Source organism: Alosa pseudoharengus, unplaced genomic scaffold (assembly GCF_046254945.1).
Source record: "Alosa pseudoharengus isolate Yale_2024_CS ecotype anadromous, Long Island Sound unplaced genomic scaffold, YU_APseudo_1.1 YU_APseudo_1.1_scf_20, whole genome shotgun sequence".
NCBI lineage: Eukaryota > Metazoa > Chordata > Actinopteri > Clupeiformes > Clupeidae > Alosa > Alosa pseudoharengus.
In genome coordinates this window covers 4,634,581-4,653,769 of record NW_027468664.1, presented here as the reverse complement: position 1 = coordinate 4,653,769, position 19,189 = coordinate 4,634,581, and the positions used below count along the sequence as shown (strand labels likewise).

General features: G+C 42.4%; 1 protein-coding gene and 1 long non-coding RNA gene across 2 annotated transcripts; one reads left to right on the top strand and one right to left on the bottom strand.

Moving 5' to 3' along the window:
• Window positions 1-362: 362 nt before the first annotated feature.
• Window positions 363-11,493, bottom strand: LOC143135930 (bromodomain-containing protein 1-like). The gene is made up of 13 exons (XM_076296293.1): window positions 11,195-11,493; window positions 8,555-9,926; window positions 8,289-8,445; window positions 8,053-8,184; window positions 7,773-7,901; window positions 6,226-6,538; window positions 5,104-5,340; window positions 4,254-4,748; window positions 3,506-3,632; window positions 3,224-3,357; window positions 2,601-2,710; window positions 1,943-2,097; window positions 363-1,787 (listed from the first exon to the last, which is right to left on the bottom strand). The coding sequence occupies exons 2-13, from the start codon at window positions 9,907-9,909 to the stop codon at window positions 1,604-1,606; spliced, it is 3,528 nt and encodes a 1,175-aa protein (XP_076152408.1). The 5' UTR covers window positions 9,910-9,926; window positions 11,195-11,493; the 3' UTR covers window positions 363-1,603.
• A 736-nt stretch (window positions 11,494-12,229) lies between these two features.
• On the top strand, window positions 12,230-18,599 carry LOC143135929 (uncharacterized). Its single transcript, XR_012989253.1, has 2 exons — window positions 12,230-12,405; window positions 13,893-18,599. It is a non-coding gene; the product is annotated as an uncharacterized LOC143135929 (long non-coding RNA).
• Window positions 18,600-19,189: the final 590 nt, after the last annotated feature.

Here is a 19,189-nt window from a genome sequence, read left to right as displayed (position 1 = left end):
CACAACCTAACCTATTTTTTTCATCCTTGAAATAAGTTAAAGCCTGTACAAAAAAATATTTCTGAAATTTGGCTGTCAGCAACATCCACAAACTACGTGGAGATATGGTAACAAGTACATGAGTATAATATAAATATTATACGCAATATTTATCCTTGCCTTCAAATATACATTGTATAACTAAAACACATTTTTTAAGATAACCTTACTGAGAAAGATGCAGTAGATAAAGTGGGTGATGCAAGAAGTCTGCCATGGAGCTCTAGTGCCCTCTACTGGTTAAATGTATGCGTAGCTCCCATCTAAGTTCGCATGTACAAAGTTCCCAAAGACTGCTTTACAGACAAAACATAACAAATCAGTCAGGTTTATATCCCTGTCTTTTATTATCAGTGAATCTATAAAAAAGACACCAAAAAAAATCCCAGCACTCATTCAAATATAAAAAAGTCAAGACATGATGTAAAAAAAAAAGACTACCCACTGCTACCCAGAACACAACTAATTGAATGAAATTAAAAGTCTACAGTCAAACCGTCAAATTTACCAGATACTGTTAATAATAAAAAAAAGGCAACCGAAAATATCCACCCAAAATGTGCCTTATTCCCTATCAAATTCTGACACTTTCTTTTTCATATAAAGTAATGCAAATACTTTACTTGACAATAAATAACACAGGCACGTCATCCAACATCTATTTTGAAGGTCCCATAATACAACTAAATTAATGCATTATTTAAAAAGACCGTATACAAATAAGCAATGTCACTCACACCACACAAATTCTTTATAAAAAAAAAAAAAGCATGGAAAAAAGGAATCTGGGCAGCAAGATTTCTTCTTTTTTGACCATTTTTTCTTTTGGTTTCAATACGCTTTTCAATTCTCTAACAACCAAAGACTTTTCCCAAGTGAGCGTCCAAAGAATACAGATATATATTTAGTTATATAAATATGTACGAACAAAATATACTAAAACTTGTAAAAACATTCTGCATTACAAAAACATTAATGCCAAAGGGAAGCTTATGTGTATAAACTTCAATAACTTAAAACCAATATAAGATATTAAAAGAAAGCCAAAGGGAAAAAAATACTTTCCAAATATGTTCAAGCCATAATCTCAGCACTGTTTCTCAGCTTGACATTCACAGCAACGGCAAGGAGTGCACCGTGGAACAGAAGTCATAATTCACCAAAAGTATAAATACTACAAATAGTCATGTACAGTACCAATTCTTTTTCTACACAATAAGTTAGTGTCCAACTGTTGTACAGTTATTTACAGAATCTGTTAAATATGATTTTTTTTGTTTCTTTTCTCACCACAAGTGGAGATGAAGTGAATGATGAGTGGACAAAATGACGATGGCCTTGGCAGTGAAGATTGTAGCAGCCTCACAGCACAGTAATGGAGATGGAGGAACTGACACATTCAGTAAGCAGCAACTGGAAGAACGGTGGGGCCAGGGGCGTGCGACCACAGTGAGGTTAGAGGGACCAAGGGAGAGAAGGCCATCTGAGAACCGTCGTGTAAACACCAGCAGGACCGATACGCAGGACAAGGTCCTTCTGCAGTCAGTACCGATGTGAATGTTTGCTAATCAACGTCACTGAGGTCACTGATTGGCTCGTCCTGCACCCTGCTCAAGTGGTTCATGGCCCGGCTAAACGCAACCTGCACGGCTTTCCGGACCGCAGACGTACGACCTTCCATCATTTTGATCTTGTCGATGGTCTTGTCCATACCCAGCGGAACCATCTTGGATCTAGGAAGCCATTGCCTGAGAAATGAATTTGAACAATTACCAACAGAAGCAAAGCAAGGGTTGAAATTCCCAGATTCACCTGAAGAGGGAGCTCAAACACACCACAACATCAAAGTCCCAACACCACTGGAGGGGATAACCAAATTAAGTTTATGTGAAATGAGACTCACCAGCTGCGTTTGTTGTCGAAGAAGAGGACGAGGAAGAGTTTCTCTTCGGACTTGTACTGCATCTGCTCTCCGACCCTTAGTACGTCCAGTGGGGGCATTGGAATGGACACCCCGTTGTGCTGGCAGCCCACTCGTGGCATGTGAGGGTCTATTATCTGGAAGAGGAACAATATGTATGTTACAGACATTTGGTAGGCTGAATACAAGGCTGGCCCAGCACACACAAACTTGTACTTGTCACAAAACGTGATGTGGTCACCTGCAGGGCCTGTCAACACTGACGTTGTACTGCTGCTAACCCTTTTACACCTTCAAGGGTACACAGACTGCCCTCTAGTGGCAAAGTGGTTTAGTGCTTCCTATTCGTTTTTAGAATACAGCTGACAAAGAATCCCACACTGGAGAAATCAGTGGTGGGGTCTTGGGTCACGTTTCTCACAAGCACAAGTTCACATTCAACACATACAAGTTCGATCGGAATGTGAGTGAGGGCAGCAAGTGTGTGTGTCTCAGAGAGAGAGAGAGAGAGAGAGAGAGAGAGAGAGAGAGAGAGAGAGAGAGAAAGGAGTCCACTCGTGCAAAGGTCCACAAGAGGCAGCAAACTAGGGGGCGGAAAAATGAGATGGTCAGTTTGACACATGCACGCGTTCACACTCACCAAGGCAGGGTAGGAAGGATATCCGCTACATTTTGCCCAAACTAGTTTTAGAGGTTCCAGAACAACTGTTGTAGCGCTAGCGGGCATCCAAATATTGCTGTTGCCAACTTCTATGGAAGCAGGAATAACGACAATCAAGTTATGTGGGGTTCACTGCAAACAGAGCAAAACACCTCCAAAGCCATGCTTATAGTGACAGGGCACCCAACCCAACACAACACAACACAACCCAACACAACACAACACAACCCAACCCAACCCAACACAACACAACGCCACAAGAAATACTTCAAACACAGGGCATACATCAACACATGATGCTGACAACATATTAATTTACTGCCAGAAATTAAAGCTAATGCAAATACTCTATGAAAATATATAAATTAAAAAATGGAAATTGTTGTCCATTTATCATGAATTGAGTATAAGAAACATTTCAGAATTCAAACTAAGCGACAAGCAAGTCGGTGAAACCACACATGAGGACTTTTGACAAATATAAATGATTTCCGTAAGTGCCTGTCACTTAGTCTGAGTGAACACTAATTTCACAAACTCATTCACAACCACATGCATTACACCCTATGGAACCTGGTGCCTCCCCTACACAGGCAACTTACCAGCAGCAATCCTTGCAGCTTTGGCAAAGTTCCCAGTCTCAATGCAAGCGATTAGTTCATTTTTGTCATCCACAGTGTTCCTCCGCACGAGTGCTGGTTTCCCCTTCCCACATTTTGGAAGACTAAGGATGGAGCTTTAAAAAAAAAAAAAAAAAAAAAAGAAGGCAGAAAGTGCAATAAGCACCCATGGAATTAGTGAGACTCAAGACTCTAAGGGAAGTGTGGTTCATCTTTGGGCACCAGAAGTGGGCTTATTTATGCACAGCACAGCACAGCACCTACCTGGAGCTTCCCTGCACACTGCTGCTGGACGACATGCTGGACTCGGACGCACAGCGGCGGCGCGGCTCCAATTGCATGCTGGGACTGAGCTCCTTCTCCTGCTCCACGGAAAAGCCGTTCGACAGACCTGCAGCCGCAAGACCAACAAGAGCTTATAGTCAGTCACAAACTGCAGGCAAATAAATGCTGTGTGGATAGCACTAGCTGGCAGTGATGTAAATCCAGAATGAGAAGATGGTGTGGAAAAGCTTGCCATTCCATGCTTATGCTCAACAATTGTCCTTTGTCATGAGTATATATCGGCCATTGGGTTATTTACCTCACAATGGAAAGTTACATGACTGTGGGCATCCGTGTATGGTCTGTCCGAAATGGAAATGAAACAGCTGCCAGCTGCCTTCAACTGTTTAATGAGTCACTTGCAGTAGCAGGCGTCAAGGTACCAGCTATGAACTTTGTTTCGGACGGCCGAGGAAGACGGCAACACAGAACGCCGTTGCCAGGTTACCGACAGCTGACTGAATCAGAGGAAGTTGAAGTGGAGACGTTTTAAAGAATCTCTGGTTGAAGGCAGCATGAAGGCAGGTATCTTTTAAGGCAGACTTTCATCCAAATATTTGATTTGGACATGCTTCAATGTCTTGCTATCTTAGCAGGCAGGCTTTTGTTCGGTTTCGCACACTGCCTTAGTTAATGCTCGTAACAGTATGCTATAGGTGTTGCATATGATGCAGACTGTGCCCCTCACCTGTGTCTAAGCGTTTGACAGGGGACTCGTCCTCACCCTCACTGTCCCTGCTGGGGCTGCGGGCTCGTTTCCTGGGCTGTAGGAGCGTCTCCAGCCGGGGGATGACCACAGACAGGAAGGTCTTGGTGCCGAGCTGCGGACAGGCAGCGGGGGCCTCCATGCCTCGGGCAGGCTTCTGGGGGCTCACGCTCTTGGACTTGCGAAAGAGCACCGACGTGCGCCTGTTGACCGGGGCCGACGGCTCGGCCAGCGTCGAGGTGGCCACCACGCTGACGCCGCTGTCGGAGAGAAGCGGGTGGTCTTGCGAGTGTCCATTGAGCGTCTCCTTGGGCACTGAGGTGTTGCCCTTGTCACGGTCAAACTTCACCCGCTTGGGGCACTTGTCAGGGCTGGAGTCGATGGGTTTGAGGGTAGGCGGTTCAGAGTTGCTTTCCGAGTTTGTGAGCAAAGGCAAGGCGTCTGAAGGTTCAAGCTTCGGGGGAAGAGACTTATCTCCTGCAAAACAACACAACGCTTTGTCAGAGCTGGGAGGAAGATCTAACTGAGAAAATAAACATTCTGTCTAATGACTGGCAAACAAAGCTGGGGGATATTCCAAGTACGTGGTTTAGTGACAAACCTGGGTAAGTTAACTCAGAGTAAGTGGTAAACCTCCTAATAGAAAGCTGTATGGCTTCATCCTCCTAACAAAACAATGCCATAAGGCTTTGTTGTAGGAGGTTTAGCACTTACTCGGAGTTAACTTACCCTGGTTTCTAAACCACATACTTGGAATACCCCCCTGATCCATCCCTCCATCTCCTGTGTCCATCCCTATAGTTCTTCTCTGTAACTACTCAGTTCAAAATACCTTCTTCTGATGACGGCGTCTCTACGGCAGGTTTCTTTTCGGCGGGGGCTGACAGGGTCTTCCTCAGACTCATCTCGTTCCTGATGTCGTTGATGGTCTTTTTCAGCAGCTTGAGGCGCTTGCTGCGCGAGGGGCTGGTCTTCATGGCGGCGGTCAGGTCCAGCTTCTCCAGCAGCTCCCGCAGCTGCTCCTCTAGGGACATGTGCTCTCGGTTGGCTGGGACCAACAGCCGGTCAACTGGAAAACAAACAATGACTATTCATGAAAAGAGCGCACACACACACACACACACACACACACACACACACACACACATGCTTAAGAGCTCTAGTGTGAACTGCAAAAGGTAGATGAAGTGAACCTCGATATGGGAGGAAAATAGTAGGGTACCACTATATATAATGTAAATAAACATATGTTATAAACAGCAATCCTGATCTCTTTTAATATGAAGGTTAAAACTAGGGCAATGCAGCAATTCTGACCTTTTAATATAAAGGTTAAAACTAGGGCTACACAATTATCACAATCGTAATAGCAATATGAGCCAGCGCAATTACCTTATCGCAAAAGCTACAAATAATCGTGCACAGTTCATTTTGTCACATTTCTGACTTTTATATTCATTTCATCCTCCTTGACTATGCCACTTGTGTGCGTAGTGTGTGAGTGGCATAGAAATTCTGATTGGTGAGCTTCAGTCGGTCGGTGGTGATGTGCTTTTTGTGCACCAGGTGTGCTCACCAATCAGGGGTGGCACAAATTAAAAAGACATTTGGAATATTGAACTGAATCAATTCATTGACATTCAAAAATCATATCGCAAATCGCAATATCGGTCAATATCCGCAATTAGATATTTTCCCCAAATCGCGCAGCCCTAGTTAAAACCTTTTTTTACAGGGTAATATGGAAATAATATCTGTTAGTGGGAATCCCTGGTGGGAATTCCTGGTGAGAATCATACAGTGCAGTAAATTAGATGATTTTTAACAGCACTAAAAATACTACTACAATCAAGCTCTAGCTTGACGGTCTGTGACCACCAGTGTGTATCAAAGTCATTCTTTGCTGTTGCTGGTTTGTGTTTAAAATCTGCTTGCATGTGTGTGTTCCATTTACCCTCGTCCCATGTGAAAGGTGATGACGGCTCCACTTTGGGCTGCTCAGGCAGGTGAAGGCCACTGTCGATCTCAAAGCCGATGCGCACCACATCTCTTCTGGTCTTTCTGAGCAGCGCCCCACCGTGGTCTCGGAGGCGCACTGCAGCTCGGTAGAAGAACGTGTCCTTGGCGTTATACTTCATGCAGTTTGCAATTATCAGGTTGAAGTCTGCTTCAAACTCGTCCAAGTTGCGGTAAACGTGGGCATCAATGTGTTTTCTCATAGTGGAAAAGTCCATGGGGCGTTCAATATGATCAAGGTAGTCAGGAACCTTGAGAAATCAAAACACAAATATTTGTCAAGGGTTTTATTTCAATTACAATCCCTAGTAAACCCAGAGTACAATGTTCTCACTATCGACACAACTTCTATCCAACATACAAACTTTAAGTTTCATCAGCCATTATTAAATCTTTCATGGGCTAAAAATGCTGAAAAGTAACTTGACAACTCCTATCCGTCTCACTTTTACCATTGTTTATACTGCATACTAGTTATGCAGTTCTAACAGTGAACATGTACAATGACACACATGTCATTTGGAGGAATTTGAGTTAAAGGTAGAGTAATCGATGCTGGATGACCGTGCCCATGTTTTAGCAGATGCTTTTGTCCAAAGCAACTTCCATTATATTTGAACCAAAGGCCAGGGCCTTTTTTTTACACTGTTCTCATAGAATGCAGAGCTGGTGGATTGTGAGGAGATATTCGCTGAATGTTACAAAAAGTGTTAGGTGTTAGTAATCGTTTGGCATCAATATATCAATCAACCATTTTGTTTTTTCAATGGGCAATACAGTGTTATTTGCATTTTGTACACAAACACACCAACCTCTAAATTGTCCATATTGCATTGGTCACTATACAAGCATATAGTGAGTAAGTAGCAATTTACTACATCTTGACAACCATATGAGCCCGCCATTGTGAGTTTGTCACTTTGGATAACAGCATCTGCTAAATACCAGTCAATTTTAACTTTAACTTCATCTTTAACTGCTAACAAAGACGATGTAGGCATAAAGATGTTGGAATAATTGTCAGCATACCAAGTAAAATACTCTGATTCAAGGCTCTTCAGCAGTTAAACATAAAGGGACTATTGAGAATGAACTGAAACACAGATATGAAATGCTCCACTGCACCTCCAGTTGCCCTTGAAGTGTCAGTGTTAGGAGAGTGGGTAGTGACAGCGGTGTATACTCCTTAACCATCTCCTTCTCTCATTTTGTGTAGGTTACTTTTGTTTGTGCTGCTTTTTTCACCAAATATAGCTTAAATCCCGTTTTTCACATTCAATATTTGTTTCAATAAATATGAATTGTGGTCAGTCCTCATTTCTGTTGCAGTCAATGAGCCAACTGTAACAAGATGCATGATGTCTAAACACAACATGCCCAAGACCATAGAAAGCATTGATCTACAGTGCTACAGTGCAAACCAGGCTCATCACTGAGGTGTGAGTGCCTTATAGAAGTGCACTTCATGACTGTTACCAGACTTACTTCAGTAAGGCTAACAGGCTGTGCAAAGACCTTGGCCTGGTCTTTCTCCTGGAGTTGATCCAGCACTGCGCGCAGCAGGATGTTGAATGGACTAAGCTGCACCTCCAACACCTTCTGCTGCATCTTCATCTGCCACAAGACAGGAAAGCACAAAAAAAAATCCATCTCATTTAATAGAAAAATTCACATTTGGAGTTCCATGACGCATAATGCCATTGACAAGTGCCCACCAACATATTTGATAAAAAAAAATGAGGCACAACACTGAAAAATAGACTACCTCTTCTCTTTTCAGCTTCTCTCTTTTGCGGATCAGCTCCAAAAGTAGTCTGGCACGTTCCAGGTCATGCCGCAACCGATGCCACTCCTTGAGCTGATCTTTTAAGGCCCGGCTCTCCTCCTCATTGTGTTTCTACATGTCAATGATTGATATGAAACAGTCATTCCAATAAAAGACACTACATTTCTTGATTCATTAAAGCAGAATAAGTTCAGCTGCAGTTGAACTCCACTTACCGGTGGTACAGTTTTTGGTGCCTGTAAGCAAGACTGAAGTCGTCTTATTAGAGGTACTCCATTCCTAGATTGCCTTTTCAGAGTCCAGTAATTCAAGACCAGCTCGACAAATACCCTCTTCTTCTGAAGAGAAACCTGATTGAGGATTGTGTTTAACCTGTAGATAAATGGGAAAATAAAATGAATTACTTCTATGCATGTCAGAAGAAAAAAAAAATACTGATATTTTTCAATATCCTACCTATTCTAAATGAAAGCAAACATACCTTTGGGGAGGAAAGCTAGGCACAGAAACACTCGGAACAGCAGTCACTGGCTCAGTCTTCTTGCACTTCTTTTTTTTGGACCTCCCTTTTAATCTGGTCCTCTTGCATTTTTTTTCTGTTGTCTGACAAAGTCCATTTTTGGTTTTGGTATCATCATAGATAGTAAGAGGTCTCCGGACACAACCGTTGGGGGTGTGCGCGTCACAGTAGGCTGTCTTCTTCACAGAGAAGGTGGGGGATCCAGCGTCTGTCATTTCTTTGACAGGTTCCATCTTCATGAACAGGCCAGCCTTCTGTGCACAGCTTACATGGAACGCAGTGTAACAGTTGGCTTTGTGACACTGGATGCAAGCACCAACACCCTTCTCCTTGCAGAGATAACAAGTGAGTTTCCAGCGGGCAGGTGGAATGTTTGCAACGCCGTCTATGGGCTCGATAAAGACTGTGTTGGAGAAGCCCACCTCAGGCACCCAAAGGGCACAAACGACGTGTCCCCAGCGGTCATCGTTGGTCTTCTTAACAGCCCCACCCTTGTTGGGACAGAGAATGCAGTCTGCAGGTTGATGGGGAGACTGAAGACAGTGGCGACACAGCCACTGGCCCTCAGGAATATAGGGCACACCATAACACTCCTGGTGCACTGCCAGGTTGCACATGTCACAAAAAAGGATGGCGTTGCTGTTCTGACACTCCCCATCCATGCAGATGCAGCATACAGCATCTTCATCAATGAGGGACTGAGGATCCCCTTGACTCTGGTTCTCAAAGAATGACTCTTTCTCAAAGCGGTCCACCAGGAACTCAAACACATTCTGAGAGACTTGGCTGTATCCCTCGCTCCTTCTCTTCTCGTTAACTAGCTCAAGCCATGCATAGTCCTCCTCGTCCATATCATATTCCACTTCTTCATCAAGCTCCTCTGCGGTCTTCTCGACATACTTGTAGTATGCCGGGGGTCTGCGAGGCACTGCTGGCAGGTTGTACTCAACATTGCGAATTCTGGGTTCAGGAAGAGTGCTGTCAGGCACGTGTCCACCATGTGCATTGGTCAGAGCAGCATTTTTCTTCTGCTGGCTATTTTTTAGCCTAACAGACCGCAGGAGAACTTGCTGTGGCTTCTCGTTGTTTTCCTTGTTGCTGGTGCACTCTAAGATCTCTTGAGCAGTTGGATCGTCATCAGTGATTATGTCCAACTTGTCATATATACTGATACGATGCACCCGGCCATCAATTTCCAGTTCAACCATGCGCTGTGCCTGTGCATAAGTCAGGGTTTCTCTGTTGGGTGATGGTTTGATTGGAGAGGAAGGCCGCTGAGGTGCTGGGGCCTTGTGGTGCCGAGCTTTCTTCTTCATTATGACAGCTTAAGAAACTGCAAATAAGAAAAATACACACATCTATTATGACATTTAATAGACACATCTATTGTGACCTCCCCTTTTCTAATCAAATAAAGGCAAAATAGTTATATTGACAAATGGAGCATTGACACACATATCATTAAGAGAGCACCATTTCCTTGATTGTGAAAATAAAGTACAGCTGGTTTGCAGAATTTACATGAAATATTGCGTCACAAGCAATACCATCATGAAGACCCTTTCAACAATAAAAACAAAAACAATGCTTGAACATTCTATTTGGTTCCCAATCTACTTCCTCTGCATTAAGATAACATATGGAATGTTAAAACGGAAGCCTTGTGGGGCCAACTATGATGCTGATAATGGAACTCTCTTGAAAGGGTCTATACAGTCTGGTAGAAGCGGTCTGATAAAAACAAGAAACATTCGTGACATTTAAGAGAACTGGCTACTATTTGTCCCAAAGAACGCAATGCATATCTATCGAAACGAAACGATAACAATTGAGCACAACTCAATGAGATTGCCTGCATCCTGTTATTCTTATCAGGATAGCAAACTAGGGACAACATCGGCACAGCTGACAAGCAGAATGCTGTTGATCTCCACTTCAGTAAAGCGTCACTAATTTAAATGTTAAGAGCCGTAGCTTCACGCCATCAAGACAGGACTACTATGTTCAGCTATCTAAGCTAGCTAAGCTAGCTCATCACTGCCCGTTCCGGGTACTAGCTAATGTAATTTTGTTTAATATATTGCATACACATAATTAAAAAATAATACTGTTACCGCTCTGCAATCAGTATGGCGATATCTTTACTATTCTCCACGCCTTTATTTTAATAGTTTTATCTGGCCATGAAGCTCTTCGATAACTGGCTAACCCAAACCAGCTACCTAGCCAAGTTAGCAAAGACACATCCTAGCAAGAAGTCCTTCTGGATACCTTTAAATTCAATTTGGCACACATGACTGAGATAGCAAGCTAGCTTGCTAGTGCACAACCAAGTATGCATGCTTGACAACTACTTAGCTCAAAGCTGTTCACGTTTATTTTAAACACACCAATAAAGGAAAGAGCACGCATCACAACAAGCGGCCTGAGTAGAGAGAGGGGCAGCTCACACAATAATAAAACCGCAAATGGCGTCCAAACACGCGAAACATCCCCCCTCTGTCTTCTTGACTTGCTCAACTTCTCACTTCCTCATAACTGAGTATGGCCGTTGCCAACATTGTCCTAAAATGGCAGAACACCACAAATGAAACACGTTACCTCAGGAACTCAATTCTTTTAGATGTAGATGGCAGCAGCTTTAACAAGCAATGGCGATATGGCCTGCTAAGCGGCTGAAGGTCCGTACACAATGTTCTCATCCAACGACTGCTAGTACAGCTACCCACCGACAAAATAAAAGGATACAGACATGTATCCACTACGATCTTTTGATTCATTAAATCGAATGCATCATCAGTATTTTCTTTTGATCTGAATATCATTCATGCTTTTACGTATCCTCTTTCCTGTAACGTTAACGATCGGCTGCAGTGGGCTTCTCTCTCCTACCAACAACAATGCAGTCAGCTCACTACACTGACTGTCCCACCCGCTACGCTCTACGCCGTTACGTATTACGCAAACGATGTAGGCTACATAAAGTTGCCACCCATGTGTGTTCTGCGTATTATTTATATCAGTGGGCATTGGGAAACAGACTTTATTCGTGTGAAACACAATGCATTTACCATTCATTCACAAAATAGAGGGGAACGACTTATAAATCAAGGTGAATACTGATACTGACATAGACCCATGTATAAACTGACCACTAGTGCCCTGAGCATGCATACCTCCAAGTTGGGGGGCGTTTTAAATTAGGTGACACAGATAAGACTGAATCAGGGGTAAAGGTGGAGTATGCTATTGTGGTGTTTTGGTAAACACGCAAGCAATCTTTTCTTTTGTTATTTAAATATTACATTGATGCTTTGTTAACCCCACCCATAATGGCGCCTAGGTGCCCCTGAGAGACCCTTAGGTCAAGAAACCCCGTATGTTTGGGTTAATTTGAAGTGCAATCCAAACAGGCAAGCAAGGAAACAAATGAATCCACTGTGAAATATGGAGACACACACGCGCCGTCCATTAGATACTTATATTTAATGACCAATATGTTTCTTCATTAGAGCGTAATATACCACATAATACAACAATATAATTTTATCAATAGTGTATTGGACATATAATGTGTTGTTTTCTTTTTATTGCCCAGTCGCCATATTGGACACCCTTAAACCCTATGACATCATGAAAGCGTGTTCCTTCCGTCGGTCGCTGAGGGGAGCTACTACTACCACCGACTGATGTTAACGCTAAGTGCACAGGAGACAAAGCAACGAACTAATTGCCCCCCTGGATCAATCACATGCGATATTTTAACTGTTTAGGAACCGAAACCTAACACAATTATGAGACGGGTTATTGAGGTAAGCATGTTTTAAGCTTTTATTTTAGGTTATTTCCTTGATGGAAATCGGTTGTAGTATATTGCTGATCCGGTTCCCTAGCTGGTTCTACTAGACTGTTCTGCTGCCAAGATCTGGTTCTGTCTCACCAGGTTATGTCCTGTGTGGCCTAACGTTGCCGTCGAAAGGACCATACAAGCTAATGTTAGCTTTTTGAGTGGTCAGTTAATTGTGGTCACATTTAATCGTGTCGTAGCTGTAAATCTGTTGGGATTACTCTGTCTGAGAAACTCCGTTTACAAATCCATGTGACAGTTAGGCTATCTATCGTTAGCCTGTAGTTTGTGTTCCTATTTGTTTTTTTGTCTAACACGCGCCAAGTATCTAGCCATGATAGCCTTGTAACATTAGCTTGGTAGCTAGGTGGCTAATGTTCGCCAAGGAATGGCCACAACATCAAAATTACCCCCCAGCGCCTATTCTCGTAATAATATCTGTGTTCTTCTAAGAGTGCTACAATTTTATTTGTGCGACATGAACGAAATAACCGTAACTTACTTGGTTTCCTCATGTACCTTACTGGCTATCGTTTTTCCGAATATGTTTAAATAGTTGAGACATTATGTAGTTATTTACCTAGCAAAGTGGAAGTACGCTCACAATTGCCTTTAGCCGCTGTCACTTGAAATGCTTTGTTTGACATCTTAAATGTTAACGTTACTGTAGCCTGACTGCGAATGCCTTATGGTGAGCACTGTGTCTTTAAGGAGAACCCGGAACGTAGCAAGCAAACCCGGAAAAGTTGAGTAATCATTGTCAAAAAGCAACGGGCATATTTGACTATGGTATTTGGTAAGCTAGTGCTTGATAACCTATACCTATTAGTATATAGTAATGTAAACATGACTGCAAACCATCTCATACCATACACGAGAGCTAACCCTAGGATAACCGTTTGCTATGCCTCGGTGAAGGGGCAACGCAAATGTCGCTTTTACAACACCCCCAAAAGCTAAAATCACGCATTCCTGTCTGTAACATTACAATAAAATGTAATGTAAATGTTTACAGTTATATTATAACTAGGTAGTTAGTGAACTGCAGTAGTAGTAGTTGTGGGGAGGGGTGGCGTTGCCAGTCCAAAAACCTCAACTCTGATGATGGTCTACAGTTCCGGTTTAGATGGTCTTTGGACACAGCGTTGTATTTCCTGCTGCTGGTGTCTCTTTCTTACCAACTTGAGGAAATCAAATCTGGCTTAACATTGGAATTACATTCCCATTTCATAAGTCAAAGCATACATTCTTATTTAAATGTCTGACTAGAATGTGTTAGAATGAAAGGGTGTTTTGAAAACAATGGAAAATATAAGTTTGCCTTTGTATGACCTGAACTACATATTGAGTTTTACTTGATTTTCATCATAACACACGGGCAGCTGTGTGTGAGAGAAGAAGCAAGACAAGGTTGGATCTAATCTGAACATATTTTCTTTTTCTTTTCTTCAGGATTACAGGAAATGAGCAACTTCAAACCACTGCAGAGGTTGCCAGCCCTGTGTGGATTTGGAGAATAACACTGATTTGATCATACTGTAGGAACATACAAATCCACCACACTAATGACTCTTGAACATTTGACAATTAACCTTCAGTAGAGAACATTCAGCCCCCCTGCAGATTCTTGCTCGGCTAACATGGATGGAGAAGAGGGCCTTTCTCATAAAAGTGATGTAGGCCTGGAAAGTAATGGCTGCACAGGGGAGGACAAGAGACGAGAGGTCAAAGGAACATGTCTGAAAATTGAGGGTCAAGAAGGTTATGTTTTTAAATCATACAGCATTACACCTCACGATGGAACAGATGCAAAATCCTCTGCCTGTGTGTCAGAAGCTTTAGCTAATGATATCTCTGCTGTTGAGAGCACATCAAACGATGTATCTTCTCAGGATAACGGACAGTCATCAGACGGTGCTGTCACTGGGGAGTCTAGTGAAAATAAGGATTCTCCAACCTCTCCAAATGGGCCTAACAACCAGAACAGTGATGTGGATGAAGAAAGTCCACCAGAAAATGAAACAATACTGCATATCAAAGAGGAACCAAATTCAATGGATGAGGGCATGCCAGAGGAGGAAAAGTTACCATTTGATACTTCTGTAGGCCCTTTTGTTAGCAGAGATAATGATGACTATGGTGGTTTTAGTGGCTACACAAGTACCCTTTATGATGTCGCCATGGATGCTGTCACTCAGAGCCTTCTGACATCCATAAGGAATCCTGTGAACCCACGCAAAAAGTCTCCTGCCTGGAACCATTTTTTCATATCTCCACGAGATAGTACCAAAGCTATTTGTATGTACTGTATGAAAGAGTTTAGTAGGGGTAAAAATGAAAAAGACTTAAGCACTAGTTGTTTAATGAGACATGTACGCAGGGCTCACCCCACTGTGCTTTTACAAGATGGGGAGACCTCCTGTAATTCTAGTGCTGTTGCCTCATCCTTAATACCTCCCATAAAATCACCAAATAATGGAGACTTGGCAGCTAATACAACAGTTACTTCCGAAAACAACACCTCACCATCAACCTCCACAACAGAAGCCACCAACACATCATCCAAAGAAGTACCCTTAAAAATCAAACCAAAATTGGAGAAGTGTGCCAAGACCGCAACTGGCACTGGTTTATCCCCACATTCCACCAACAACCACATTGATGATCTGATAGATGGAGGTTTGGCATCAACACCAAAAAACTCCAGTTCTCGGAGGCGATCAGTAGTGTGGAAGCATTTTTATTTATCGCCTACTGACAGTTCCAAGGCTGTGTGCATACACTGCATGAATGAGTTCAGTCGAGGGAAAAATGGAAAGGACTTGGGAACAAGTTGCCTGATTCGCCACATGTGGCGTGCCCACCGTGACATCGTCATAGAGGAAAATGGACAGGGCTTCAGCATTCCACCACCATACACAACACCACCTACACTTCTGTCACGCACACAGGCACAGGACTCGGCTGAGGTGAAAAAGGAACCTACTTTTGCCTCTTGTTCTCCTGAAGCATCAGATGAAGTGCCACAGAATATCAATACATATGTTAAGGAGGAGGAATCGGATGATGCCACATATCATACAGGGCAGGAGTCATTGCTTGATTTGTCGTTTGGATTGAAACGTGAAAATCTACCCTCAGCCTCTTTAACAGAGGAACCATCTGATGCTCCAAACTTAAATGAGGATCTGAGTTCAGTGTTCCAGCAAAACAAGAAAATAATGAAAAGGGTGAAATCTGAAGTGTGGCATCATTTTATTGTTTCACCTGTTGACCAGCTGAAAGCACTCTGTCGATATTGTCCCTGTGTCATTAGTCGAGGGAAACGTGGCGACTTTGGCACAAGCTGTTTGATGAGACATCTTATGAGACGACACCCGGATGTCCTAGGGAACCAAAAAAATGCATATGACAAGGAGCCCTCACCACAGTCACCCTACACACAGGGAGTACCTGCCAAGGAGACTGACAGCCCTGTTCATGAGAGAAAATCAAATACCCTGTCACTTTTCAGCAAAAAGACTTCAAAGCTGTGGAATCATTTTTCTATTTCCTCTGCAGATCCCACAAAGGTGATTTGTTTGCACTGTAGCCGCACAATTAGCAGAGGTAAGAAGACCACAAACCTTGGCACAAGTTGCTTGTTTAGGCACATGCAGAGGTTTCATGGACATTATCTTGAAAATAACAGCAATAACTCAGGTGATGTGTCAACTGCTGAACTTCAAGTTAACCAAGAGCTCATGGACACTTCCTCATATGAAGAAAATGTTGAAAAATTTGATCAATACCACCCGGTTGCCAAAAAAATCACCAAACTCGTAGCAGAAATGCTTGCACTTGATCTTCAGCCATCAGCAGTGGTGGAGAATATTGGTCTTAATCGACTGCTGGAATACCTCCAACCACAGTACACTCTACCCTCATCATCTTACTTCACCAGCACTGCCATACCAGAAATGTATGAAAGGGTGAAAGAAGTTGTCCATACACATCTGAAAGAGGCTGAGGGTGGCATTGTCCACTTTACAGCAAGTATCTGGGTGAGCAGCCAAACCAGGGAATATCTGACACTGACAGCTCATTGGGTTGCCTATGAATCATGTGTACGTCCACAAGGCCAAGACTTTCATTGTTCAGCTCTCCTCAGTGTCTCTCAGATAGACTGTGACTACAACATGGTGAACATTCAGAAGCAGCTTGAGTATCTCTGGGATACATGGATTGCTTCTGCCGGCCTCAGGATCGGATTCACTGTAACAGATAACCAGATAATTGGAAATGTTTTGGAAGACTGTGGTCATGCCACCCTTCAATGTTTTGGTCACACAATAGACCTCATCGTGAGTGAAGCCATAAAGAGTCAGAGAATGGTTCAGAATATTCTCAGCATTGCTCGCAAAGTCTGTGAACGTGTTCACCGCTCAGCAAAAGCAAAGGAGAAGTTGACAGAACTACAGAAGACGTACGAGTTACCTGAAAATCAACTTGTCCAGGATGTTCCGTCCAAATGGAAAACGTCCTTTTTCATGCTTGAACGTTTAGTGGAACAAAAGAAAGCCATTGATGAAATGTCCATTGAGTGCAATTTCAGGGAACTGATTAGCTGTGATCAATGGGAGGTGATGCAGTCAGTGTGCAATGCTTTAAAGCCTTTTGAGGTAGCCTGCAGGGAGATGAGCAATCGCACTGCCACACTCGGCCAAGTCATACCTCTCATACACATCCTCAATCGAAAAATTGATATGCTTTTTGATGAGACAATGGGCATAGACAACATGCTCAAGTCTTTAAAAGACGCCATGGTCACCAGACTGTCCTCCACACTGCATGACCCAAGATACACTTGGGCAACAATGCTGGACCCACGGTACAAAACCTCACTGTTCTCAGAGGAAGAGGCCGAACGGTGCAAACAAGACCTCATCCGAGAACTTGAGGTCTCGCTGTCTACCTCAGAGGAAGCAAAGCCTCTTCTCAATGGATGTGGTGAAGCTTCAGCTCCATCCAACAGCTCTGTTGCAAGTAAGGATGACCTCTGGTCTCTCATGGATGACATCAGGAACAAAATCAAACAGGAGGACAAGCCTGCTTCAGAAATGTCAGTTCTTGAGTACTTGGAGGAAAACATTCTGGATCAAACCTGCAATCCACTGGATTATTGGAATTTGAAAAAGTACCTATGGCCAGAGCTGGCTAAAGTAGCTGTTCGCTACGTGGGCTGCCCCCCTAGTGTTGCACCAGCAGAAACACTGTTCAGCACAGGGAGTATGAATTGTGCCCTGAATCAGTCCAGACCAATGTTGGAAAATGTAGAGGGACATCTGTTTTTAAAGGTCAACCTTCCTTTGATATATTTTCAGTACTAATCTGCTTGACCTCCTCTGATTTAAACCTTTTCATACACCTGTTTGTGCCCAGTCAAGGATCATATCATAGTTACCACATGGTCCTTAAGAATATTTTACAATGAGGAGATTCATATTCAATAATTAAAATGTTTTTGCCATTTTTTCATCATGTTCTTTTTTTTCTCTTTGTGTACTACTGTTGCAACACTGCAAACTGGAGTTGATGTCAAACTCAGTAATTTGTATCAGGGAGGGGGTTTTGGTGTATCTAGCTGTAGGGGTGATGGTTTGTTGCTGTATTATGATTTTGTATTTATTTGGTCTTCTTTCTCCTTGTGCCTTAGAACTACTTCAGGTCAAAATGCTGTAAATACTTTAATGATTTGCAAACCAAGTCTTCAGTTTAAATAATGTAAAATAGGCCTAGATGCTGAATTTGTGTTTTTATATCTCTTGGCCCAAAATATAAATGCTGTGACTGAAACATGTTTTTGTTTTGTTTGTTATTTAATTCTTTTATTGTGAATTTATGTCTCATGGTACTGTCATAGAGGTAGATTCTTTTAAAACTCACTGAAATGTTTCTTAATGAACTGTGTAAATTAATGTTTTTCAGGACAAGCAATTTGTTTATAACATTTGCCTCACAAGCACAATGGTCTTCTCTGAGGGATTAAATTATGGGTTATTGTCAAGTAAAATGTACTGTATATTTTATAAATAATGGTTTCTGAAGAGAATTTGATAAACATTCAGACTGGAACAATGCTAATTTTGTGATTATTTGTAAATAAAACATTTTCCCTGATTTAGTGTTTTAACTGTTACTTACTAATTACTATATAGGCCTACATGTACAGGTTTGGAAGTAAGAAAGCCATGGACTGTTGTGTTAAAGTGTTTAGGTGATTGGTCACTGAAACCTTATTCTACATGTGGAACTGAGATGTTGCTAGAGGTATCAGCCTAAGGCATAAATGGGACAACCACAGCTTCCTGCAAAAGTAACAAAATTTAATCTGTAAACAGCATCACCTATTTTCCATAAAGTCCATATTTCAGAGCCATAGGCTCTGAGTAATAATTTATTACTTGACTCTGATGAAGACGTGGCACACGTCGAAACGTTAGTCCTTATGTTGAGACCTTAAATAAAAAATACTTAAATTCCACATCTTTGTCGCTCCGGTGAACTCTCTCTCTTCTAATAATTTATTGGTTTGCAAAGACTTTCAGACTGATCTTAAGTTAATAGCACAATAAACATCGTTCTATTAAACCAACATTTCCCCCCCTCTTCTAATGATAAAAGGTAGATAAGATCCACATACAAGATTAGGTCTATAAAATGTGCTATTTTTGTCATGAAAGTGGAAATGATAGAATGATGATTCTGCA

Bases quoted from the DNA above. Each gene is read 5' to 3' on its own strand.
- LOC143135930 (XM_076296293.1), bottom strand. From the start codon at position 9,909: ATGAAGAAGAAAGCTCGGCACCACAAGGCCCCAGCACCTCAGCGGCCT. The intron at 3,358-3,505 runs GTAGGTGCTGTG...TTTTTTTTAAAG, and splicing joins AGTGTGCAGGGAAGCTCCAG to CTCCATCCTTAGTCTTCCAA. The intron at 2,098-2,600 runs GTGAGTGTGAAC...TTCCTCTTCCAG, and splicing joins ATCCTTCCTACCCTGCCTTG to ATAATAGACCCTCACATGCC.